Source organism: Schistocerca cancellata, chromosome 5 (genome assembly GCF_023864275.1).
Source record: "Schistocerca cancellata isolate TAMUIC-IGC-003103 chromosome 5, iqSchCanc2.1, whole genome shotgun sequence".
In the NCBI taxonomy this organism is placed as follows: domain Eukaryota; kingdom Metazoa; phylum Arthropoda; class Insecta; order Orthoptera; family Acrididae; genus Schistocerca; species Schistocerca cancellata.
This window is the reverse complement of record NC_064630.1, coordinates 414865827-414893659: the sequence shown is the minus strand read 5'-3', so window position 1 is coordinate 414893659 and position 27833 is coordinate 414865827. Positions and strand designations below refer to the sequence as shown.

General features: G+C 39.4%; 1 protein-coding gene across 4 annotated transcripts in view; it reads right to left on the bottom strand.

Moving 5' to 3' along the window:
• Positions 1–27833, bottom strand: part of LOC126188300 (ubiquitin carboxyl-terminal hydrolase 47) — a 157766-nt gene that overhangs the window by 25687 nt on the left and 104246 nt on the right. For all 4 annotated transcript variants that reach the window (XM_049929890.1, XM_049929893.1, XM_049929892.1 and 1 more), the window contains 2 exons: positions 25886–26231; positions 13576–13705 (listed from right to left, as the gene is read on the bottom strand). In XM_049929890.1, coding sequence (XP_049785847.1) covers positions 13576–13705; positions 25886–26231 — 476 coding nt within the window. The remainder of the gene's footprint in view (positions 1–13575; positions 13706–25885; positions 26232–27833) is intronic.

Sequence of the window (27833 nt, the reverse complement as noted above, 5' to 3'; positions counted from 1 at the left end):
CACAGGGGAGTTCTGTAGGAATTTTATGAAGGAGGATCAGGTAGTAATAGTAGGTGGAGTAGGGAACAATCTTGATAGGGTCGGGGAATATGATGTAGATGGTGACCTGGTAAAGATAGCTACTCAAACGGGTGTCACTAACGTGCATTTTGTTCAACTGTTTCAGCGTCATGATTGGCCTCATCTTAACGGGGCTGTTAGACTTGTTAACATGGACCTGGAGAGGGCACTGATGGCAGAGGGCATGGGTCACATTTCAGTGGTGGCAGCTGGATCTATCAGTAGATCGGGTATCACTAGGCATGGGCTGCACCTCAATAGGTATGGGAAGGGAAGGCTGGCAAAGCTTACAGGTGACAGTGTAGTGGGTGATGGTCAGTGGTGGTGGGATCTTACAAAAAATTTCTGTAGTAGTTGGTGTTAGAACTGCACCGTTTTTAGATTGAAATCAGCTGACAGGTATACTTGCTTAAAGGAAGTTGCTCTTAACTAAGGACTCACATTCACAGGACATCACGTTTCAAAGTAGAGAAGGAATTAGCATATTTCATCAAAAAAATATAAGAGATATTAGAGATAACGTTAGTGAACTGCTCATAGACATTGACTCTGAAATTTCTGGTATGTCGGAGCACCACTTAAATTATTTGACAGTTCAGAGGCTTCCTTTGCCAGGATACAGATTAGCTGGCTGTTTTTCAAGGAGTTCCTTGTGGGGTGGGGGAGTGGCTATGTATGTAAAAAGCAGTATTCCATTTGAACCCAAAGACATATCACAGCACTACACCGAACAGATATTTGAATGTTGTGCAGGGGTAGTTGAATTTAGTGAAACTAAACTTCTAGTTGTTGTTGTTTATAGGTCCCCTAACACTGACTTCAGAGCATTTCTGCTCAAGCTAGAGAGGTTCTCGATTCATTTCGCAGGAAGTACCAGAAATTAGTTATACGTGGTGACTTCAATATAAATTTTGTATATGATGGTACAAGAAAGAGGATGTTGTTAGATCTCCTAAATTCATATGATCTGATGCAGATTGTGTTTTTTCCAACTAGGGTGTAGGGGAACAGTAGCACAGCCATAAATATTTTTATTCATTCTTCATTACTAGATGGACATTCTGTTAGTAAAAGTGTGAATGGCCTTTCAGACCATGATGCATAAATTTTAACACCAAAATGCAATGTGGGAATTATATCAAAACGTTAGAAGTAGTCACAACAAGCTACAGTAGCCCATTACAAACAGTATTGTAAGGTGCTTAAAAATGTTGTTATAAAGGCAAAGAGTATATGATAATAGAATAGCTAATTCCTAGGATAAAATTAAAGCCATATGGTCAGTTGTTAAGGGAGTGTCTGGTCAGCAGCACAAGGTTGAGGATATAAAGTCAGTTCGTAGTAAAAATATTTCCGTTACTGATAAATCAGATATATATGTACAGTATTTGACAATTACACTACTGGCCATTAAAATTGCTACACCAAGAATAAATGCAGATGATAAACGGGTTTTCATTCAGGGTGTATACGTGGACAAGGAAATAAAATTCCCGGATTTCCCAGTTAAAAATACACTTTCTCCCGGGTGACAGTATATTTTCCCTTATGAATCCTTTGAATGGTTATGGCTTTATACACGGCCGTACAATTTCACGGCACTTTAGAAAACGAAACTCAGGAAAAGAGACACGTTTTGGAAATTTCTTTGATGTGCAGCAACATGTACGCTGCGTATTTTCGTATTACAAAAGTATACATTGGGATTCCACCAAACACCACATGTTACTTTCCGAATCATTGATATCGTGATTTCGATGCACTTTTGTAAGTCGTTCGTAGCCAATATTCAGAGCATAGGATACGTGATGTATTCAGCCAACAGCAACATCACTGTTAAGTAGCACAAACTCACAAACAGGGAAAGTTAATAGCTTAAATTAATATACATAGTGTTGCTACAAGAAAAGCAAAGCTTTCACATATAATATTGGTCTCAAGCTGCAAGAGAAGCTAAGCTTTCGCATAAACTGTTGATCTTTTTTGCACGTGTTACACTTTCACATATATCACACATATGTGCCAGTAATATTTTTAATAATGACATAAATGTCTGATCTTCAAGGTTCAAAATTCTTCTAAATGGCTCGTAATCAAAGAGTTGATTTTTAAATGAGAGTCAAACGCTCTGTAATTTAATAAATTCATGGTACATTCTTGCACATAGTTCAACTCACATAAAAGGATATTTACTTTGAAAGTAACGCTTTTCAAACCACTATTCGCAATATTTTCCCGCGACTTGTTAGAAACAGGTTCGTTTCAACAGTTGCCAGAGAGCGCAGATAACAGGAGACACCGCGCTTGGGTAGCTATCATGACGTAGGAAGCCCGTATGTATGTAAGTGTAAAACATTGAAAGATCATACATAATGTCATAAAAGAAACAAGACATCAGAGGATACTCCAAGAGCATCGGAATTTCGTGGACCACAGTAAAATGTTGACATTTAAAGTGCATACTTAAAGGGCACATTCGTATGTCCAGATCCCCAACGAAGTAGACCTCGACCTGATATTAATCTTTTCAGTGTGGTTTTTGGGGTGTAAATTTTCTTGAGGCACCAGTACTGTATTAAATCATGTTTGGTTCTTTATTATGGCATAATAAAATGGTAGAATTTTGCACAGAGCACAACTTAATCATAGCTAACACTTGGTTTAAGAATCACGATAGAAGGTTGTATACATGGAAGAACCCTGGAGATACTAAAAGGTATCAGATAGATTATATAATGGTAAGACAGAGATTTAGGAACCAGGATTTAAATTGTAAGACATTTTCAGGGGCAGATGTGGACTCTGACCACAATCTATTGGTTATGACCTGTAGATTAAAACTGAAGAAACTGCAAAAAGGTGGGAATTTAAGGAGATGGGACCTGGATAAACTGAAAGAACCAGAGGTTGTACAGAGTTTCAGGGAGAGCATAAGGGAACAATTGACAGGCATGGGGGAAAGAAATACAGTAGAAGAATAATGGGTAGCTTTGAGGGATGAAGTAGTGAAGGCAGCAGAGGATCAAGTAGGTAAAAAGACGAGGGCTAGTAGAAATCCTTGGGTAACAGAAGAAATATTGAACTTAATTGATGAAAGGAGAAAATATAAAAATGCAGTAAATGAAGCAGGTAAAAAGGAATACAAACGTCTCAAAAATGAGATCGACAGGAAGTGCAAAATGGCTAAGCAGGGATGGCTAGAGGACAAATGCAAGGATGTAGAGGCTTATCTCAATAGGGGTAAGATAGATACTGCCTACAGGAAAATTAAAGAGACCTTTGGAGATAAGAGAACCACTTGTATGAACATCAAGAGCCCAGATGGAAACCCAGTTCTAAGCAAAGAAGGGAAGGCAGAAAGGTGGAAGGAGTACATAGAAGGTCTATTACAGGGGTGATGTTCTTGAGGACAATATTATGGAAATGGAAGAGGAGGTAGATGAAGATGAAATGGGAGATACGATACTGCGTGAAGAGTTTGACAGAGCACTGAAAGACCTGAGTCGAAACAAGGCTCCCGGAGTAGACAACATTCCATTGGAACTACTGATGGCCTTGGGAGAGCCAGTCCTGACAAAACTCTACCATCTGGTGAGCAAGATGTATGAAACAGGCGAAATACCCTCAGACTTCAAGAAGAATATAATACTTCCAATCCCAAAGAAAGCAGGTGTTGACAGATGTGAAAATTACCGAACAATCAGTTTAATAAGCCACAGCTGCAAAATACTAACACGAATTCTTTACAGACGAATGGAAAAACTAGTAGAAGCCGACCTCGGGGAAGATCAGTTTGGATTCCGTAGAAATACTGGAACACGTGAGGCAATACTGACCTTACGATTTATCTTAGAAGAAAGATTAAGAAAAGGCAAACCTACGTTTCTAGCATTTGTAGACTTAGAGAAAGCTTTTGACAATGTTGACTGGAATACTCTCTTTCAAATTCTAAAGGTGGCAGGGGTAAAATACAGGGAGCAAAAGGTTATTTACAATTTGTACAGAAACCAGATGGCAGTTATAAGAGTCGAGGGACATGAAAGGGAAACAGTAGTTGGGAAGGGAGTAAGACAGGGTTGTAGCCTCTCCCCAATGTTATTCAATCTGTATATTGAGCAAGCAGTAAAGGAAACAAAAGAAAAATTCGGAGTAGGTATTAAAATCCATGGAGAAGAAATAAAATCTTTGAGGTTCGCCGATGACATTGTAATTCTGTCAGAGACAGCAAAGGACTTGGAAGAGCAGTTGAACGGAATGGACAGTGTCTTGAAAGGAGGATATAAGATGAACATCAACAAAAGCAAAACGAGGATAATGGAATGTAGTCGAATTAAGTCGGGTGATGTTGAGGGTATTAGATTAGGAAATGAGACACTTAAAGTAGTAAAGGAGTTTTGCTATTTGGGGAGCAAAATAACTGATGATGGTCGAAGTAGAGAGGATATAAAATGTAGACTGGCAATGGCAAGGAAAGCGTTTCTGAAGAAGAGAAATTTGTTAACATCGAGTATAGATTTAAGTGTCAGGAAGTCATTTCTGAAAGTATTTGTATGGAGTGTAGCCATGTATGGAAGCGAAACATGGACGATAAATAGTTTGGACAAGAAGAGAATAGAAGCTTTCGAAATGTGGTGCTACAGAAGAATGCTGAAGATTAGATGGGTAGATCACGTAACTAATGAGGAAGTATTGAATAGGATTGGGGAGAAGAGAAGTTTGTGGCACAACTTGACCAGAAGAAGGGGTCGGTTGGTAGGACATGTTCTGAGGCATCAAGGGATCACCAATTTAGTATTGGAGGGTAGCGTGGAGGGTAAAAATCGTAGGGGGAGACCAAGAGATGAATACACTAAGCAGATTCAGAAGGATGTAGGATGCAGTAGGTACTGGGAGATGAAGAATCTTGCACAGGATAGAGTAGCATGGAGAGCTGCATCAAACCAGTCTCAGGACTGAAGACCACAAAAACAACAACAACAATGCCATACGTGCTAGAAAATGAAAATGTGAACTTTAAATGCAGCGTACAGTTGAAAGTAGCCATTACTGTGGAATTGAACATTTCGTTTCAAATACATTGACTGCCTCTGCGGAAAAGGTTAACAAAAGTCAAATTTCTTTAGGAAACAGACAAAAATAACTTCATTGTTCCGCAAGGCGATTAATGCTTGACTGTCAAAAAGGTGGAAATAAAATAAAATCTGAAACGAATGACATATTTCTGCCTCCCGTAATTATGTGAATGTGTTTTAATTCACTTGATAGCTCCCGACCACAGATATCCGTTTTGTTTTCATTTGACGTGAGAGTAAACGAATGGGAAACAGCAAAATCACTAAATGTAAACACGGGTCACGTGGAGACTACCCACTGTAACAGAGACTGCTCTGCACATCTGCCCCGGATCTATGACATTTGCGAACCGGGTCAATACTAAAAAAAATCGAATTTTCACAATATGTTCATCTTGTAGTGCACATCTTTCTGAAAAGTCTGAAACATAAAACATATGTATTCGAGGAAATTTAAGACATTATTTGGTCGTAAGTATGCCAAAGTGCAGTGTCGCGCCTCTTCATAAAGTATTTTTTTACCGCACGTCCAAACTATATTCAGGAGAGTGGAAATTGAAATGTCTTGTGGTGCCTCTCCTGCTCCCAGACGGCCGGTTTGACAGCCTGCCCCTCTTAAAAAAAGTCTCGTAATTAATAGCGGATGGGATTATTTGTAATCGAGAGAACAAGAACTCTTCAGAAAATCTGAACTCTTTATTGCCTATTAGTTAATAACTTGCTGTTTTGTGTGACATAAAATTAAATATAGGATATATAAAACCAATACTGACAAGATATAAGCAAGAAATTACACATTTCTTCAAACATTAGCTCCTAGCATTTTTTCTCTCTAATCTTGCTGCAGCTTTACACGGTGTGCTTTCCTTTCTGCAAAAGAATCTATTACCTCATCAAAGTTTGTCAAACGTTTTGCTACACGAAAAATCGAAATGATGTTATCTAATACTGAAGAAGCTATTAATACAAATAATACCCAAGACTGGTGTGGTTTCTTGATCTGGTTACGTCTATTTTGTCACTGTCTGCTAGATAAAGCAAAATAGGCCTTTCTAATATGGCAGCAATTTTGTAACACACCAAATAAACGAGACTGTTTTGCCACAAATGGCCATTTTCATAACTTGACAGAATATAATCCATGAAGTACCAATATCAAATGCCTATTAGGCCTACTACAAGCAAAAAGCTTTATGTTAGGAAATAACTTCACGTCTCATTCATACACACCAGCTTCTCAAGCATGACATTGAAAAGTAATATTCTAAAGTCTTATTCTTCCATACTTTGTGTGATGTCCCCGTTTCTTTTCCTTCCTCGTTCTGATAGACAGTCTTGTCATCACCAATTCTGTAGCTACTGCTGCCACTGTCAAAATTTGTTCGCCGCTTAACTTCACTAACCCTGCCAGAATCACAGGTTTAGTTATTCCATGATTATTTTCTGGTTATGTGTTATTACAAGTTCGTTCAACATGTTTTCCAGACTAGAACTTACGAGCCTGCTAGCCGAGGACTGTCCTACTGGTCCTTACTAGTGTAGCGATCTGGCCAAAAATTTTCTGTCAAAAATTCATTTTCTTGGATACACCGAGAAGATAATATGGAATCTTTCTCACCTGTTATTCCTGTCAGTCGTTTATCTCCATTCTGGTAGTCTGAATCTATGGATTTCTCTAGTAATTATAACAATGTTGATCATTTGCAAACCCAATCAACCACTTAATCAGACAGTGATTGGCATCCATCCTTTCGGCTTTACTCCCTCAGCTCGTATAGCCCCGTCCCCTTTTCGTCTGCGGAAAGTTTATTTTTAGATGCGACGAGGATTCTCCTGACAGAGACATCACATACACTATGCATGCATTCGAAAGTAAACTTATGATTCATTCAGAAATCAACTTAAAATGTGTTCAAAAATGTTCAAAAACCAACAGGGAAGCGTTTCATCATCATATGAATAATCAATAGACAAACATGCACTGGATGCTACCCGCTTTGCGAAACAAGTTTTTTTCCTCAAGAAAATGAATTTGGCATCCCCTTTTCCCAGTAGCATCTAGCTGCTTGCTGTGACTGCTTGCACAGCCAACAGCCACATTCCTGTAGCCAGAAGCAGGAGAATCTACTACTCAAACTCGACTGAACTGTGCATGCACATGAGCCTGCTTGTAACTGCTAAACGAATCTAATGTAAACAGTTGTGACTTCACGCTCATCGGAGGCAATTTGTTGTTACGAAGCATAGCATAGTCTTCCTAAAGCTTTTGACACATTCTGCTGTTGGCAGACGCTTGCATGAGCACTGTGTGTCGTCGTCGTATATGGTGCATTTCCTTTGCAATTTAAGTTATTTTGGTTTTTTCTCTCTCGTTTATGTTTTATTGTTGAAGTATTATTCTGCAGCAGCGGGATACAGTAATATCCTTCGTTGGAGTATCGGTTCTTACCAGTCAAAATTACAAAAATGTAACTGAAAACTAAAACAATGAAAAATTTCCGGAATTCTAAAAATATCCCTGGTCTTTCCCGGTTTTCTCCCGGATGAAAAAATTACCGGGTTATTCCTGGATCTCCTGGTTGTCCCGGGAAGTATACACCCTGTCACTGGAGAAATATATTATACTAGAACTGACATGCGATTACATTTTCATGCAATTTGGGTGCATAGATCCTGAGAAATCAGTACCCAGAACAACCACCTCCGGCCGTAATAATGGCCTTTATACGCCTGGGCATTGAGTCAAACAGACCCTGGATGGCGTGTACAGGTACAGCTGCCCATGCAGCTTCAACACAATACCACAGTTCATCAAGAGTAGTGACTGGCGTATTGTGACGAGCCAGTTGCTCGGCCACGATTGACCAGACGTTTTCAATTGGTGAGAGATCTGGAGAATGTGCTGGCCAGGGCAGCAATCGAACATATTCTGTATCCAGAAAGGCCCGTACAGGACCTGCAACATGCGGTCTGCATTATCCTGCTGAAATGTAGGGTTTCACAGGGATCGAATGAAGGGTAGAGCCACGGGTCGTAACACATCTGAAATGTAACGTCCACTGTTCAAAGTGCCGTCAATGCGAACAAGAGATGAACAAGACGTGTAACCAATGGCACCCCATACCATCACAGCGGATGATTCACCAGTATGGCGATGACAAACACACGCTTCCAATGTGCGTTCACCGCGATGTCGCTAAACACGGATGCAACTATCATGATGCTGTAAACAGAACCTGAAAAAATGACGTTTTGCCAGTCGTGCACCCAGGTTTGTCTTTGAGTACACCATCGCAGGCACTCTTGTTTGTGATGCAGCCTCAAGGGTAACCGCAGCCATGGTCTCCGAGCTGATAGTCCATGCTACTGCAAACGTCGTCGAACTGATCGTGCAGATGGTTGTCTTGCAAACGTCCCCATCTGTTGACTTAGGGATCGAGACGTGGCTGCACAATCCTTTACAGCCATGCGGATAAGATGCCTGTCATCTCGACTGCTAGTGATACGAGGCCATTGGGATCCAGCACGGCGTTCCGTATTACCCTCCTGAACCCACCGATTCCATATTCTGCTAACAGTCATTGGATCTCGACCAACGTGTACAGCAATGTCGCGATACAATAAACCGCAATCACGATAGGCTGCAATCTGACCTTTATCAAAGTTGGAAATGTGATGGTACGCATTTCTCCTCCTTACACGAGGCATCACAACAATGTTTCACCAGGCAACGCCGGTCAACTGCTGTTTGTATATGAGAAATCGGTTGGAAACTTTCCTCATGTCAGCACGTTGTAGTTGTCGCCCCCGGGGCCAACCTTGTGTGAATGCTCTGAAAAACTGATCATTAGCATATCACAGCATTTTCTTCCTGTCGGTTAAATTTCGCATCTGTAGAACGTCATCTTCATGGTGTAGCAATTTTAATGGTCAGTAGTGTATTTTCTGAGCATTGCTGGTGAATTAAATAAAAATTTAGTTTCTACAGGGAATCATAATTTTCTTGGCAAATGCCTTTCCGAGATTGATGTCTGAAGTACTCCTCTGTGATACAGACAAGAGGGGAGCTTGAGTCAATAAGTAAATCACTGAAGACTAAGGACTCTCATGCTTATGATGGAGTGCCTAGCAGAATATTCAAGTACTGTAATTCACATGTTAGCCCTGTATTTACCCAAATTTGTACATTTTCCTTTAGGAATGGTCAGTTTCCTGAACGATCAAAGTATTCAGTAGTAAAGCCGCTTTATAAAAAAGGACAATTTTAGACCTAATTTCTATGCCATCAGTGTTTGCTCAAGTTATTGGAAAGGCTGTGTATGTAAGAATAATTTATCATTTTTTATCATTTAATTTTCTATCAAATGTACCATTCAGCTTTGGAAGTCGTTTAACAACTGAAAAAGCTATATTCTCTTTTCTCTGTGAAGTACTGGATGTATTAAACAGAAGGTTTCAAATGCATATTTTTTAATTTAACTAAGGCATTTGACTGTGTCGATCACAAATATTGCTCCAGAAGTTGGACCATTACAGAATATGGGGAGCAGCTCACAACTGGTTCAACTCTTACTTTAGCAACAGACAGCAAAAGGTCATTATTCACAATGTTGAGAATGGCTGTGATGTGGAGTCTGAGTGGGGTACGGTCAAGTGGGGGTGCCCCAGGGTTCAGTGTTGGGGCCACTCCTGTCCCTTATTTATATAAATGATACGCCCTCTAGTATTATGGCCAACTCTAAAATATTTCTGTTTGCTGATGACACTAGCTTGGTAGTAAAGGATGTTGTGTGCAACACTGGCTCAGTTTCAAATAGTACAGTTCATGACGTAAGTTCATGGCTTGTAGAAAATAAACTAATGCTAAACCACCATAAGATTCAGTTTTTACAGTTTCTAACACACTATTCAACAAAACCTGACATTTTAATTTCACAGAATGGGCATATGATCAGTGAAATTGAACAGTTCAAATTTCTAGGTGTTCAGATAGGTAGTAAACTGTCATGGAAAGCCCACGTTCAGGGTCTTGTTCACAGACTTAATGCTGCCATTTTTATTATTCGAATGGTATCTGAAGTAAGTGATTATTCGACATGAAAATTAGCCTACTTTGCCGATTTTCATTTGCTTATGTCATATGGTATTATATTTTGGGGTAGCTCTTTCCATTCTAAAAGGATATTTTTGGCTCAGAAACGTGTGGTTCAGGCAATAAGTGGTGTAAGTTCATGAATCTCTTAATTTTATCCCCATCCCTGATACTGAGTCTTGCCCAGGCAATCTCAGGTGCAGATTTAATTTATATCACTGTGGATTTGAATTACTTGTCTACTGTGACAAATACACCACCTCCGTTTTCCATTTGCCTATCCTTTCAATATACACTCGTATTTTCCCCAAAAATCTAATTGCTATCAATTTAAGGCTTCAACAAGCTTTCTGTGCTAAGTATTACATGAGCTTCACTACTTTTCATGAGCGCATCAAACTATGGCACTTTGTTGCAAATGCTTCAGCAGTTTACGATTATGATTTTAATACTCTCACCTGTGGGAGGCATTTCTTTCAATATTACACCGATACTTCTGGCTTTCCTGTAACTATCGTCATCTGGAAGTGTCCAGATAACCCGGACGATGTAACACTGTGTGGCAAGATGTGCTGGCCGTGCACCAAGGCATGTTTAGCCACAGGGTGATCCTCATTACCAACAAACACTGTCTGCCTGTGTCCGTTCATGCGAATGAACAGTTTGTTGCTGGTCATTCCCGCATAGAAAGCTTCACAGTGTAGGCAGGTCAGTTGGTAAATCACGTGGGTGCTGTCACACGTGGCTCTGCCTTCGTAACCTCTTGGTTCATCCCTATGAAATTCCCAAATCACCTTCCCTACCCTCTGGCTCCTACCCTTGTAACTGCCCCCAGTGGAAAACCTGTCCCATGCACCCTCCCACCACCACCTACTCCAGTCCTGTAACCCGGAAGGTGTACACGATGAAAGGCAGAGCCACGTGTGAAAGCACCCACGTGATTTACCAACTGACCTGCCTACACTGTGAAGCTTTCTATGCGGGAATGACCAGCAACAAACTGTCCATTCGCATGAACGGACACAGGCAGACAGTGTTTGTTGGTAATGAGGATCACCCTGTGGCTAAACATGCCTTGGTGCATGGCCAGCACATCTTGGCACAGTGTTACATTGTCCAAGTTATCTGGATACTTCCCATGGACCCCCCCCCCCCCCCCCCCCCCCGTGTTTAGTTCTATGAATATTTTTTACTGATCTTTCCTTCATTACCACATTCCCATTGACCCCCCCCCCCCCCCCCATGTTTAGTTCTATGAATATTTTTTACTGATCTTTCCTTCATTACCACAGAGGAGAGGATAGGCCCCTGTAGAACTTAGTTCTTTTGAGAATACATTGTAAGGGTGTATACGTGGACAAGGAAAAAAATTCCCGGATTTCCCAGTTGAAAATTTTCTCCCGGGTGAAAATACACTTTTTCCATGTTAAATGACAGTATACTTTTTCTCGGCATTGTAAAACTTATCAATCCTTAGAATGTTTATGGTTTGCTACATAGACGTAGAATTTGCCGGCACTTTAGAAAACGAAACCCAGGGGGGGAAAAAACCGTTTCGGAAAGATCTTTGATGTGCAGCAACATGTACGCTGCATTTCTTCGTTTTACGGAGGAATAAATTCGAATTCCACTAAACACTGCATGTTACTTTCCAAAGCAATGAAATCGAGATTGCGACGCGCTTTTGTAAGCCAGTCATAGCTCATGTCACGTGATCTCGGCAGCTGATGACAGCGCATGACACGTAGTGTAGTCAACCAATAGCAAGGTCACTCTTAAGTAGTGCGAACACACAAAAAGAAAAGTTAATGATTTAAATTAATATACATAATTTTATTAGAAGAAAAACAAAGCTTTCACAAATAATATTGGTCTCTAAGGTTAATAAGTTGCAAGAAAAACTAAGCTTCCACATATAATGCTGATCATTTTACGCGTATTACACTTTAAGATACATCACACAAATGTGCCAGTATATTTTTTAATAATGACGTAAATGTCTGATCTTCTGGGCTCGAAATTCTTCTAGATGGTCGTCCTCAAAGAGTTGATTTTTAAATGAGAGTCAAACACTCTGCGATTTAAGAAATTCATCGTACATTCTCGCACACAGTTCATCTTGCGTAAAAGGAAATTTGCGTTGAAAGTAATACTTCTCAAATCACCATTTGCAATATTTTCCCGTGACCTGTTAGAAATTGCTTCGTTTCAGTAGTTGCCAGAGAGCGCCGGATAACAGGTGTCACTGCGCCTGCGCAGCTACGATGACGCAGGAAGCCCGTATGTTCTTACATGTAAAATATTAAAAGATCTTGCATTATGTCATAAAAGAAACAAGACATCAAAGGATACTTCAGGAGCATCGGAATTTTGTGAACTATACTAAAATGCATAATTCGGCTTAAAGTGGACAATTGTATGTCCAGATTCAGCTGTAAATTTTCTTGAGTACCAGTACTGTATTATCTCATGTTTGGTTGTTTATTATGGCATAATGCCATACGAGCTAGAAGATGGAAAACGTGCACTTGAAATGCAACGAACAGTTGAAACTAGCCAACAGTGTGAAATTAAACACTTCGTTTCAAATAAATTGACTGCCTCAGCGCAAAATATTAATAACAGCCAAATCTCTTTAGCAAACCGACAAAAATAACTTCATTATTCAGCGAGGCAATGAAATTGCTTGACTGTCAGAAAGGTGGAAATAAAACCTGAAACTAATGACATATTTTAGCCTTTCGTAATTATGCGAGTGTATTTTAATTCATTTCGTAACTCCGGCCACAAAAATCTGTTTTGTTTTCGTTTAAAGTGAGAGCAATAAACGAAGAGGAAACAGCAAAATCACTAAACGTAAACACAGGTCACGTGGAGACTACCCACCTCCCCAGTGGAGACTACCCACCTCCCCACTACAACTCAGACTGCTCTGTGCATCAGCCATGGATCTACGATATTTCCAAACCGGAGCAATTTAGGTAGTGGCGCCCAGCCACACATCTGTAGCCGGAAGTGGGAGAAGTTACTGCTCATAGGCGACTCAAATGCGCATGCACAAGAGCCCGCCCGCAACTGTTCACATGAATCAAATGTAAATAGCTGTCATGCACGCTCATCGGATGCAATTTGTTGTTAGGAAGCACTACATATTCTTCCTAAAGCCTTTGACACACTTTGGTTGACAGACGCTTGTATGAGCACTGTGTTTTGTTGTTGTTGTATATGGCACATTTCCTTTGCGAATTAAGTTTTATTGTCGTGGCTGTGCCAATTTTTCTTCATTTCCTCATGCATTCAAATTACAGAACAGGAAATTTATTTGTTAGAAATAATATAATAGTTTCAAACCTTCGTATAAGAGTTGTAATTACTCGTGTTTCCCTCTTCTGGAGATGATACATTCTGCTGGTCAGACCCATTACTCGGTGTAGAAATATTATGTGCCAGGCATTCATCAGGAACATCACCAACTAGCGTTCTGTGAAAGTAAAGAATACTTCCTTTTACTAACAAACAAACAACAGAATAAAGGAAATGGCATACATACAACCATGCCAAATGATGCATCACTTATTTACCACACTGAAGGTCTGAACTGCATTGATTACAGATTGTAACATAGTAACACACGTTACAGTTAACAGTTCTTCAACCATAAGAAGTCTGGAAGCTGTCTGGGTGTATGTAATTTCTGTAATATGAAAATACCTAACTCTGTACGCTGTCCACCAACTCTATCTTTTACACAATACTCAATGCTTATTGTTAACAGTTATATTCGCGATATATTTTTATTCACTGTAAATAGCAGACTCAATACCCCCATCTCACTCTACTCTATACAATGAAGATTCTACCCACAGACACTGGCACAGATTTCAAGATAAAGAACACAACCTGTTGTAATACCATAAAACAATTAGAGATTTATATTCTAAACATGATGTGTGGTGTATTCACACAATAAATTCTCTATAAAATTAACGCAAATATATGTCTTTGAGCAGTTTATCAGATTCTCATTACAGAGATGCCAATGCTCAGTACTTCAACCACAAGCTAACAGAAAGAGATTTCAACACCTAGATTAACTACCAGTCCACCATTTGAGAAAAGGTGATACTTCTCAAAACACTATGAGAAAAAAGATACCAGCACATCTTTCACAGTTGAGTACAGCGAAGAAATTTTAGTTTTACAGACTACATGTAAGTGCCGCGAACTTTCAGGTGTCAAACTCCAGAACTTTTCACTAACACTTATGGAGTTGGGCCGCATAGTTTAGTGGTAAACTGCATGCCTGAAAACTGAAATGTCCTGGGATCGCATTCTGGTTGGACATTTCAGTCTGCCTTTAACCTAGCCTTCATCTCTCACTGATATTAAGATACACCAGCAATGATTTATGATTTGAATTCCACTTTAAACTGTAGGCCCACTTTCCTGGTAGGATTACTGAGGCAGATTAGGGGCATGCAAGTTACCGCATAGGACTCAAATATAAACGTCTCAGTCGTCAGATTGGTCTGATGTGGCGTGCCACGACTTCCGCTCCTGTACCAAATTCTTCATCTCAAATGAGCAGTTTCAATCCAATGTACTGATTATTTGCTGGATGTATTCAAAACTCTTGTCTTCCACAGCTTTTACTCTGTAAGGCTCCCTTGTATAAATTAATTTCATTCCAGCATTCACTGGTAAAAAAATGAAGTTGTATGCTATAGCAGATATGTAGCTACTGTATTTATCCAATTGTGAGGTGAAATTTTTCTCCAAATTCATCATTTGAAAAATAAAGGGTTGTTTTATATTCACAGATTAAACTATTGTTGCTGAGGTCAACATTTTTAGTAGCGTATATAGGGGTAGTCTCACATCTATAGTGATCGTCTTACATTTAGAGATGAAGCTTTGGCTAATGAGATCACATGCAGACTTATTTTGAAGAATTCGGAAGGATGGGGCTCACCAAATGCCACTCATGTTCCAACAGGCTCAAGATTTCCTAATAAGGTGAAGAGCTTGATAAAGTATCAAAGCTGCTCGATCAATCACGTGGCACTGACTCGCACAGTTCAGTGTAAAGAGATACATGAGAAACTGAACTAGCCTCTACAACAGTTTGGTACTCTCATTAAAATTTGACAATTTTATCATAATGAGGAGGAAATAGCATTATATTATATCATATCATCTTACTAACTTTAGTTTTATTCAAACAGGTTTGCAACAAAAGTTCTCTTATATCTACGGATGCCACATACAAACTTTAATGCTGGTTTTTACGTAAAGATAACATTCAAAAATTGAAATGGTGTCCTTCAAAAACCATTAGTGGGTTCAGAACCCAGACTGGTATTTTATCTGGTTATGAGAGACTGTAATGATTTACTAAGTGGAATGTTCACGTATTAAAATACAGGGTAAAAATGTGATCAGCTTTGGAACATGACTGTGATATTCAGTTGAAACAAGAAACAAAATTAATTCAGAATGGAATGTCTAACAAAGGAAATTAAGCACATTAAACTTACTGAAACTGGTATTACGAGAATAAATCACAGCGGCAAGACCTGTCATGAAGATGGTACCAACAGACATCACTATATTGCAGGATGAGCGAAAGTTCAAGAATGGGACAGAATCATAACAGCGATTTGTTATTTATGTATTAGTTGGTGGCGTTACAGATGAGCTGCACACTAGCAGATATTGCCATCTTGTTTTTCACAGTTGCTCTAGCTACACTGCAGAAGGGCCAGCAGGGGAACAGTGACATCTGCTAGGCTGAGAGCTGGGATGGCAGGGAGAAGAGCAGTGAGGGAGAACAAGTTTTATGTTGCCAACCATGGGACTTTATACCATGTACTTTGGTTTTTTATGAATATCTACCATGTTTAAACTGCAGTTTGCCTGAATCTATTTGTAGACGGAATTGAACTGACCTTAAAACAGGGCAAATACTCAACAATAGTCTTCATTTCTGCAGTAGACGGTAAAAGTCAACAAAGGGACCAGTGGCGTTCATGTGTATTCCTTGTTGCAATACAGTTGACACTCACTGTGATGATGGGAATGAAATGGGGGTGTGCTGGCTGGTTCCACATACCAGTGAGAGAGCAGTGGGCAGGTGATCCGTTTGGAAGCAACAGGTATTGTGACATTCTCACATCAATATAGAAGTGAAATCTGATATGTATTTGGGGGGAAGTATGAAAGCTGTGTTCCCAGGTCAAAGGGTAATGACAACCCCAGAAATAGCAACATACTCACAAGAAATAGCCAAATAATTGTGACAATGAAGATACAAATTTCGCATCGTGGCAGCGACAATTAAAAATAGTGATACCACAGACAAGAGGGTTAATAAGCAAACAGTCCAAAAATAATGTAAAACTTTTCTTTTAGTTTGTTTTACTTCTCCTAGTCACACCCCACTTTTATGCTTTTCAAGGTACTAAAAAAAAAAAGGTGTAAAATGTGGGAAAAATGTAAAATGTGGGAACTAACGTTTTAAACTGTAAAAGTATAGGATACCCCCTTGCACTTTATGTACGATATATGTACATAATACACATCAAAAGACTTGTCAGGGACTTGTTTATTATATAATGAAGGTTTATTATCCAATAAAAACTGCTGATGTAACTGGAACTGATAACTGTCTGAGAAGCAGAATGTTTTGACTCAATTCCATATGTCATAATCAATGTTTTTGAAGGTCTGCAACTGTCTGTCATTACTTAAATAATGAAATATTGCACTAATTACGTATTTTTTCATGCTTAGCAAAACGCGTTTCGAGAATTTTTTCTCATTGTCAAGTGAAAATATGTAAAATATTTTGTGTGGTGTTTGAATGCGTATTATTCAGTGTCTCTTGCAATGTAGTCTTATTTATGAGATTATCATGTACTGCACTTTATCAGTAATGTAGAAAAACACCCAACACCCCCCCCCCCTCTCCACCCCAAACACACACACACACACACACACACACACACACACACACACACACACTCACTGTTTGTGTAACATCACAAAAAATACATACGTAAATACTGTACTTGACACCAAGAATAAATTCCCAAAAAACGTTTTGCTCAGCACGAATAAAATACGGTGCTGTGTTTAAACTAAAAACATTTGAACAACGCAAAGTGAATGACGGTGTCAACTAGTGCTCCAAGTGGCCATACACCGCAACACGCTAAATATGGTTCGACAAAGCTGTCACAATGATCACAACAATCACGAAACTGTGTTTGCACAGTAGAGGCAGTTTGGAGAAGGTTGTGATTGGTCAGGATATGTTCGTTTGAACAAACCTTGTTACTCCCATCAGCCACCACACCAAGTATAGCTTGGTAGCAGTGGAAGATGCGGCCATTTTTCTCCACAAACAATTTTTCGTAATGCGTAAATTGCGGGAAAATTATAAATGTGTTGGCACAGAATCAGGTGCAAATTAACACTGTGAGTATAGAAAATCGGACGGGACCGATAAAAAATGTAGTAAACAGCGGGAAAATGTTAACTGCGGGAACATAAAAGCGAGGTTATACTGTAGTATTATCAAAATGTACAAAATCAATAAATGGCAAAAGTTTGAAATTGGTATAATGTTAACTTTTTGGCACAGAAACAGTCTGTAATTTCATGAGTCAGAATATTTCTTTTCGTGAACAAGTCTCTTGTCAAAGGAATAAAGTGATAGACATGATAGACAAATCTAAGCTGTTCAGTGCCCAGCATAGCACTACAACATAGCTGTGAACAGGCATTAACAACTTAGACAGAAAAAAAAAAAAATGCCTATGCTCTTTCACAAAAGGGGAGGAAATACTCTACATGCTTTCTGGGGGAAGGGGGGAAGGGGGGGAGGGGGGGAGCCAGAGAGAGGGGGGGGGGAGGCGCACTCTGCCACAAAGAGATAAAGGGGCTATTCTGGAGATCCAGATTTGGCAGTGTATTCTTCAAAGATGTCAAGAAAGTGTCAAACAAGCATGTGTAGTATTTGGAAGCACCAAATTTACTCAAATCAAAACAGACACCTCCCCCCCTCCCCCTTTTCTCTCTCAAAAAATTACAAACTTTTTTCATCAAAAAAGTATAGGGCTAAAAAGTTAACACTGCACTTATTCTAATGTTATGTCATTTATTTCTTGTCTGTATGTTGGTAATATAACGCCTACAACAGCACTGCATATGCAGCAGTAAACACATTTGTAATGGATTCACTTGAGATTCTGTCCCACCCAATAAGGAACCACTTGCCGAGCATGGATATCGAGGGTTTCTTTAACTTCTTCCTGCAGATTCCTTGAAAAAGACGCTTACTGTAAAGGTGTCGCAGATGGGCCTTAAAACATCTGTTGTTGTGGTCTTTAGTCCAGAGACTGGTTTTATGCAGCTCTACATGCTACTCTATCTTGTGCAAGTACCTACTGCAACCTACATCCTTCTGCATCTGCTTAGTGTATTCATCTCTGGGTCTCTCTCTACGATTTTTACCCTACACGCTGCCTTCCAATATTAAATTGGTGATCCCTTGATGCCTCAAAACATGTCCTACCAACTGATCCCTTCTTCTAGTCAAGTTGTGCCACAAATTTCTCTTCTCCCCAATTCTATTCAATACCTCCTCATTAGTTATGTGGTCTACCCATATCTTCAGCATTCTTCTGTAGTACCACATTTCAAAAGCTTCTATTCTCTTCTTGTGTAAACTATTTATCATCCATGTTTCCCTTACATACATGGCTACACTCCACACAAATACTTTCAGAAACAACTTCCTGACATTTAAATCTATACTCCATATTAACAAATTTCTCTTCTTCAGAAACACTTTCCTTGCCATTGCCAGTCTACATTTTATATCCTCTCTACTTTGACAATCATCAGTTATTTTGCTCCCCAAATAGCAAAACTCATCTACTACTTTAAGTGTCTCATTTCCTAATCTAATTCCCTCAGCATCACCCGACTTAATTTGACTACATTCCATTATCCTCGTTTTGCTTTTGTTGATGTTCATCTTATATCCTCCTTTCAAGACACTGTCCATTCCATTCAACTGCTCTGCCAGGTCCTTTGCTGTCTCTGACAGAATTACAATGCCATCGGCAAACCTCAAAGTTTTTATTTCTTCTCCATGGATTTTAATTCCTACTCCCAATTTTTCTTTTGTTTCCTTTCCTGCTTGCTCAATATACAGCTTGAATAACATCGGGGATAGGCTACAACCCTGTCTCACTTCCTTCCCAACCACTGCTTCCCTGACATCTGGTTTCTGCACAAACTGTAAACAGCCTTTCGCTCCCTGTATTTCACCCCCGCCACCTTCAGAATTTGAAAGAGAGTATTCCAGTCAACATTGTCAAAAGCTTTCTCAAAGTCTACAAATGCTAGAAATGTAGGTTTGCCTTTCCTTAATCTATTTCCTAAAATAAGTCATAGGGTCAGTATTGCCTCATGTGTTCAACCATTTCTACGGAATCCAAACTGATCTTCCCAGAGGTTGGCTTCTACCAGTTTTTCCATTCGTCTGTAAAGAATTCATGTTAGTATTTTGCAGCCGTGGCTTATTAAACTGATAGTTTGGTGATTTTCACATCTGTCAACACCTGCTTTCTTTGGGATTGGAATTCTTCATGAAGTCTGAGGGTATTTCACCTGTCTCATACATCTTGCATACTTTTTCCATCTTTCTGCTTTCCCTTCTTTGCTTAGAACTGGGTTTCCATCTGAGCTCTTGATATTCATACAAATGGTTCTCATTTCTCCAAAGGTTTCTTTAATTTTCCTGTAGGCAGTATCTATCTTACCGAAGTGATATATGCCTCTACATCCTTACATTTGTTGTCTAGCCATCCCTGCTTAGCCATTTTGCACTTCCTGTCAATCTCATTTTTGAGACGTTTGTATTCCTTTTTGCCTGCTTCATTTACTGCATTTTTGTATTTTCTCCTTTCATCAATTAAATTCAATATTTCTCTTGTTACCCAAAGATTCCTACTAGCCCTCATCTTTTTACCTACTTGATACTCTGCTGCCTTCACTGTTTCATCTCTCAAAGCTACCTATCCTTTATCTACTGTATCTCTTTCCCTCATTCTTGTCAATTGTTCCCTAATGCTCTCCCTAAAAGAATCTACAACCTCTGGATCTTTCAGTTTATCCATGTCCCATCTCCTTAATTTCCCACCTTTTTGCAGTTTCTTCAGTTTTAATCTATAGTTCATAATCAATAGAGTCCACATCTGCCCCTGGAAATGTCTTACAATTTAAAACCTGGTTCCTAAATCTCTGTCTTGCCATTATATAATCCATCTGAAACCTTCCAGTATCTCCAGGCCTCTTCCATCTATCACAACAATATACATTACTTGAAGCTGTGATGTCACTACCAGGATCTGTTATACTGGCACATAAAGTTCTTAGCATTTCTGTTATGCATGTTGGTATCTGGTTGCTATGGGATTATTTATCAATTGTCATTTTTTGCTTATAGTTCACTGTTGCTATTTGAGTTTATGTATTGTCATTTGGAGATAGTGAATGGAGCTGTAGACACTAAAAAATGGAGTGCGAAGTGGAGGAACCTAAACACTTCTCACATATTGCTTGAGTTTCATTGAGGAGTGACAGCCATGTAGGCAGACAACATATGCACCAGGATCATTTTGACATCAGTGACATTCCGAGTTCAGGAAGATCTTCGAGGCTTAATGAAGATCGTTTGACACATTACTCCATAATGATCCAAATCAGTGTACTCAAGAACTGCCAAATGTGATAAGACTGATCATTCCCCCATCATGTAACATTTGCTTGCAATGTGAACGGTTCAAATAATTGGGTGTATGGTTACCGCATGCTCTAAGGCAAAATCACAAAAATCAGTGGCTGGCCATATGTGCATCTCTGCTTGCTCATCACCAATTGGCTTGTGAACAACACTGCCATTCCTACCATGTATCATTACTGGTGACAAGATATGATGTCTTATACTAACTTTTGGAAAAGAAAGGAACAGCTGAGCCCAAACAAAGCAGCAAATCCCTGAACAAAGACCTGCATGCCTCCATAAAATATAATGTTACGCATCTGGAGGAGCAGCAATGGTGTGCTATACTACAAACTGCTTCCCCAAGGTGTAACCATCACTGCTGATATTTATTCTTATAGACAAAGCAATCCAAATGACGAGCAAGAAAACTGCTTGAAGTGATGCTCGGGTTGTGAGGTCATTTCACACCAACCTTATTCACCTGACCTTGCACCCCAGATTTTCATCTTTTCAACACACTCTCGAACAACCTTTAAGTACCTTGAACATGGCTAGACAAGTTCTTCGTCTCAAAACCTCGTGATTTCTACAATCACGGAATTAAAGTTACCCCAAAGATTGTAGACTGTTGCATTTATTAAACTTGTGGAAAACAGTTATGACCTTGTGCACCAACCCAACATCATTAGGTCTGTATTGCTCTTTGCTATCAGATCTCTAACTTTCAGGGGACACCTCACCCAGAAAGACTCCCACATCAACTTTTTTCTTTCATGAAGCAAAGAGACTCATACTCTGTTCCAAACAACCTTCAGTCAGTCTAGCATCATGTAATTCATCAGCCATCCCTTTTCTTGGTACCCAAAGTTAAGTCCTGCAAGCAGTTTTTCTTTCGGTATCTTTTTCCTGTGAAGAATTGCACAAGGGAGAACACCTATCCATCTGCTAATGCACCCATCATTACTGTTACACTGGCTTTTTCACTGCCAAACTTTTTATTGGGGCACTTTCACATTGACAGTAACCTTTGACAACATACCAAAATAAATAGGTGTCTCATTGGCAGTGCCCAAATGGCTTAGCAAACAAGCAAACAGTTGTTCCGTTTCACTATATGATGCCAATACGCAGGTAGTTTTTCATCATACACCATAGGAAGTCACACACACACACACACACACACACACACACACACACACACACAGAGAGAGAGATAGAGATAGATAGAGAGAGAGAGAGAGAGAGAGAGAGAGAGAGAGAGAGTTGTTTTATGACATAATGTAGGCCTTGCCCTCTTCATTCTCAAGCATCCGCCAGTACTTACTTCGAATTTCACCTCAAGCATCCGCCAGTACTTACTTCGAATTTCACGAGGTGTGGGCTTGGAAAATTCTTCTATATCTCCAGTGCCTTACTCAGATAACTGAAGTAAACAAGAGGCCTTCACTGTGTTTCTCTTGCATGTACTGAATTACCTGCTGCTCCTTGTTGTGAAATGTTCCCTGCTTTGGTCCCCTAAAGTTGACATGTTAAAGTCACATTCTTTAATTACCGTATTTACTCGAATCTAAGCCGCACTCGAATCTAAGCCGCACCTGAAAAATGAGACTCGAAATAAAGGGAAAAAAAATTCCCAAATCTAAGCCGCACCTGAAATTTGAGACTTGAAATTCAAGGGGAGAGAAAAGTTTTAGGCCGCACCTCCAAATCGAAACAAAGTTGTTCCATTGTAATATGAGACACAATTTAGGTCGAATGAATGACGATACAGCTACAGTAGTTTGGATCGAGTCGTAAGCTTAGCAGTTAAGCTTTACCACGTAGCCATTGCTATGCGTCAGGCGCTCCGTATTTATACGGGTGCCCTTCCTTTTTCACATGCTTCGTCTGGTTTGAATCGATTGCTTATTTTGCTTTGATCTGATAAGTGCCGTTTTCTTTGTTATAGGTGTTTGCGTCACTCTTAAGCTGAAAATGCATTACTGCACTGTGTCATGCATTGTTTGTCGCATTCTGATAGTGCGTGTTTACGGCCTGTCGCGGCTCACGGCATGGCTTGCTTTTGTGCGCACTACCGCCGCTTACAATTAAAAAAAAAAGAGAGGAATCGTCTCATTAGCGAAACAATGGCAAGAGACTGCTATTTGTTGTTACTTACACTGCTGCTTTCTTTGATAATGATCAACAAGAATCAAATCATAGACTGCGTATGATAGAACATGTTCTGAACAAGAGTCAGGCGAAAATTTTTCTCCGTTTGAAAATCTTTGCAGCCGCTTCTTTATTACATCAAATTCTGCACAGAAATTAGAGTCATCTTAGATTTAAAATTCTAGTCACTTGCCGTGCTTCATTTCTGACTGTATCACTATTAGGCATAAGACTAATACGAATATAAACATGACACGATACGTATATTCTTCCGCGTTTGCTGTTGTCTCACTCTAGTTTCGTAGTTTATTAGGCAGACAGGATTTAAATGAGATAGCAGCAAACACGAAAGAATACATGGCAAAATGTTTATATTTGTATTATTCTTATGGTGAAGAGAATACTGTATGTGATTCAAATTTCATCAGGTTCCTATTAGCAACCATCTCTTCTCACAGATAGGAAAAAATTCAGAACGTAGAGTTGGCCATATTGACAAACATCCCAAACAGTCTTGCCAGTCAGATTTTCGTAGTACACTGAAATTGTGCTACATTCGAAGATGAACAATACGGAATTTGTATTTACTTCGTTGGATAATGTATGAAAATCCAGTGGTCGAAACTCGCGGCGGAAAAAAAAAGCTCGTCTTCCACTTTTTTTTTTAAATTTATTTACTGACGCTGAGGTTTTGGCGCCAGTATTTATCTTTGTGCCTACAAAGCATGCCCGCGTAGCGCTACATATATTCGACGGCAGAAGTTAGTTGTCGCGGCATGTACCAACATTTTTCATAACTTCCGCTTGCTTTGCACTCTATTCTAAGCCGCAGGCGGTTTTTTGGATTACGAAAACCGGAAAAAAAGTGCGGCTTAGATTCGAGTAAATACGGTATTCTTCAACTGATGATACCTATGAACACTCACTTTCAACAAAAAATTATCTTCGTGCTGCACAGCTGTTTGCGGCCACTGCTCCATGAATCACCATTTTAAAATCAGCATAGTATTGTCTGCGGGAACCAGTTGTTACAGACTGTGGACTCTTAGATCCAGGTTTCTCAACAGACTCACGATTGGAACTATCCAGTGCAACAATTTTTAGTTCTCACAGTACTGACAACCTAAGCCAGTCAAGTAACAATACCTTGTCCTCTTGGCTCCCTATAGATAATCAGCAGAAATCACACAGTTTCAGATTAACAATGTAGCTAACCTTGAAAAGCCTGAGTGCTCCAGAACAGTGGGAGCTTTAGTGCCATTGTTGAAGCTCATATTTCATTTGTTGTGCTGCATTTAAAGTGTTCTGTGTGAACACATTTTTGTTAATATTACTTTGCCTCCTGGGTTGGAGTCTAAATCAGCGTCACAGAAAGTCATAGCAGTGTGCTTCTAATGCTCATATGTTGACAACGAATCAGTTGAGAGTATCCAGTCGGATGAAAGAATGGGCCAATACTCCATCTCTTGCTTCCGAATATATCATGTACCTGCTGCTCTCTCATTGGCTGCATAGAACCAGCAGTTGACACATCCACATTACATTCCCATCATACCTCACGTTGAGCATTGACAACATAGCTGCATGATACACCACTGGCTCCTATCTAGACCTTTACCATCACCTGCAGAAATGTGTACTATTGCTGAGTATTTGTCTAATTTTTATATCTATTTAGTTCTGGCTACAAAAGAATTCATGCTAACTTCTGTTTAAACATCACAGATGTTCATAAAGAGCTGAGGTGCAAGATACACATTATAGATTCCCAGTGTTGGCAACACAATGAAATTTTCTGCCTACCCACCACTCCCCTTCCCATACTCATCCAATTTCTCAGCTAAGCTGTCATTATTTGCCCTACACCCATTCCAATTTTTTTCAAAATGGATCTGCATGTGTCTACAACTGCCAAAGCTTCATCTGTAAATATAAGACAACCTCTATATAAATCCATTACATAATGTTAAAATCATCATTAACTCAGAAGCAATTATCATTTAATTTGTAAACGTAAGATGACGCTGTATTTCTCAAACGAATTTTGAGAAAAAACCCATCAATAATTGCGTAAATAAAATATGTGATGATTGTATGAAAAGTGTAGTGCTGCATTTGTTTTGTGGTAGATAAGCACAGAACGAAAAGATGGCAGAAGATAAACCCTGTGTCAGTAATTAGAAGACTCTTTTGAACAGCAATGAGGTGGTCACTGAACTTAACACCCTCGTTCAACAGAATGATATGGTGCAAATCCTTACCATATTACACATTCATTATCGACTGACTGGTGACCAACATCTATATACTAACCAAATAAAGGTGATTAAAATTTCTTCTGCAGACAACATTCAATTTGGCAATCTCCAGTGTGATCACCACTGCATTAATGAGAGGTACGAAAATCAGTTGTGTGTATAGGATTTGGCAGAAGAGTTACAGAACTTAAACCAGAGCAGTGAAGAAAGACATATCACAAGTTAACTACAGCTTTGATGAGACTGTCCCTTAATGATAATTTAACTTTAGTACAAACAGACCAACACAAGACAGAAAATTTAAAACAAAATATGACGTTCCACATTACAGTTACAACTAATGGTGATATGAAGTACGTAACTACTACTTCTGCATTCTCTACATCAACTAGTAATAATTTAAAATGACACATATATTGAAAACACACTTTATAGATTCAATTATGAATCAAACCTGTCACTGTCGGTAAGACTGCTATCCTCACTGGCACTCTGATCACTGTGTCCTGTGGAACCAATTCCTTCATCCTCTGGGTCCAATGGTGGCTGTGGGGAATTGTCCCGTGCAGCTGGCAACGGTACAATAGGAGGCTGTGCCTGCACCAACGGTGGTCGGATAGCTGCTTCTGCCGTTCCTGCTAGCAGAGCTGGGGACTGTATTCCTCCAGGTGGTAAACTTGGCACCACTGTTAATCCTGATACACAGTCATCACTTCCTTTATTTTCTTCATGTGTACTGTTGCTGTCATTGTGATTCATGTCTAAATTCAATGGTGGTATTGCCAATTTCCTTAAAACCTCTGAAAAAAATGTTATAAAAATATGACTTAACTACGTATTGTACAGATTATGTAGAAGATGTGCAGGAAAGTTTAGAAATAAAATATCACTAATAGTAACTTCAAAGATAAAAAAGGGGCCACATGATGTGTTGAGAAAGTAAAAAGAAAGACACAGACAAAATTGGGATCAGTCTGAAGAGAATTTGAAACAAAGACATCTTCTGAACTAAGGTCAATAACTTAAAGGATTCCAGGATAACCAATTTGTATTTGCCAAGACTGCCTGAACGGGAGAGAGGAAGAAGAATGTCAAATAAGAACTAAGAGATTCTGGGAAGAAAGGGAGAGAGAATCTGTAAAATAATTGCTCTCTCTTGATCACAGCAGAACAAATCAATGCAATGCACTATTAACATATTCTCTTTCACTGTTCAGAAGAATGGGAGTTGAGATTAAGCAAATAAAAATGTTGTTGCTGTTGTGGTCTTCAGTCCTGAGACTGGTCTGATGCAGCTCTCCATGCCACCCTATCCTGTGCAAACTTCTTCATCTCCCAGTATCTACTGCAACCTACATCCTTCCGAATCTGCTTAGTGTATTCATCTCTTGGTCTCCCTCTACGATTTTTACCCTCCATACTGCCCTCCAATGCTAAATTTGTGATCCCTTGATGCCTCAAAACACGTCCTACCAACCGATCCCTTCTTCTAGTCAAGTTGTGCCATAAACTTCTCTTCTCCCCAATCCTATTCAATACCTCCTCATTAGTTACGTGATCTACCCACCTTATCTTCAGCACTCTTCTGTAGCACCACATTTCGAAAGCTTCTATTCTCTTCTTGTCCAAACTAGTTATCGTCCATGTTTCACTTCCATACATGGCTACACTCCGTACAAATACTTTCAGAAACGACTTCCTGACACTTAAATCTATACTCGATGTTAACAAATTCCTCTTCTTGAGAAACGCTTTCCCTGCCATTGCCAGTCTACATTTTATATCCTCTCTACTTCGACCATCATCGGTTATTTTACTCCCTAAATAGCAAAACTCCTTTACTACTTTAAGTGTCTCATTTCCTAATCTAATTCCCTCAGCATCACCCGACTTAATTTGACTACATTCCATTATCCTCGTTTGCTTTTGTTGATGTTCATCTTATATCCTCCTTTCAAGACACTGTCCATTCCGTTCAACTGCTCTTCCAATTCCTTTGCTGTCTCTGACAGAATTACAATGTCATCGGCGAACCTCAAAGTTTTTACTTCTTCTCCATGGATTTTAATACCTACTCCGAATTTTTCTTTTGTTTCCTTTACTGCTTGCTCAATATACAGATTGAATAACATCGGGGATAGGCTACAACCCCGTCTTACTCCTTTCCCAACCACTGCTTCCCTTTCATGCCCCTCGACTCTTATAACTGCCATCTGGTTTCTATACAAACGGTAAATAGCCTTACGCTCCCTGTATTTTACCCCTGCCACCTTAAGAATTTGAAAGAGAGTATTCCAGTTAACATTGTCAAAAGCTTTCTCTAAGTCTACAAATGCTAGAAACGTAGGTTTGCCTTTTCTTAATCTTTCTTCTAAGATAAGTCGTAAGGTCAGTATTGCCTC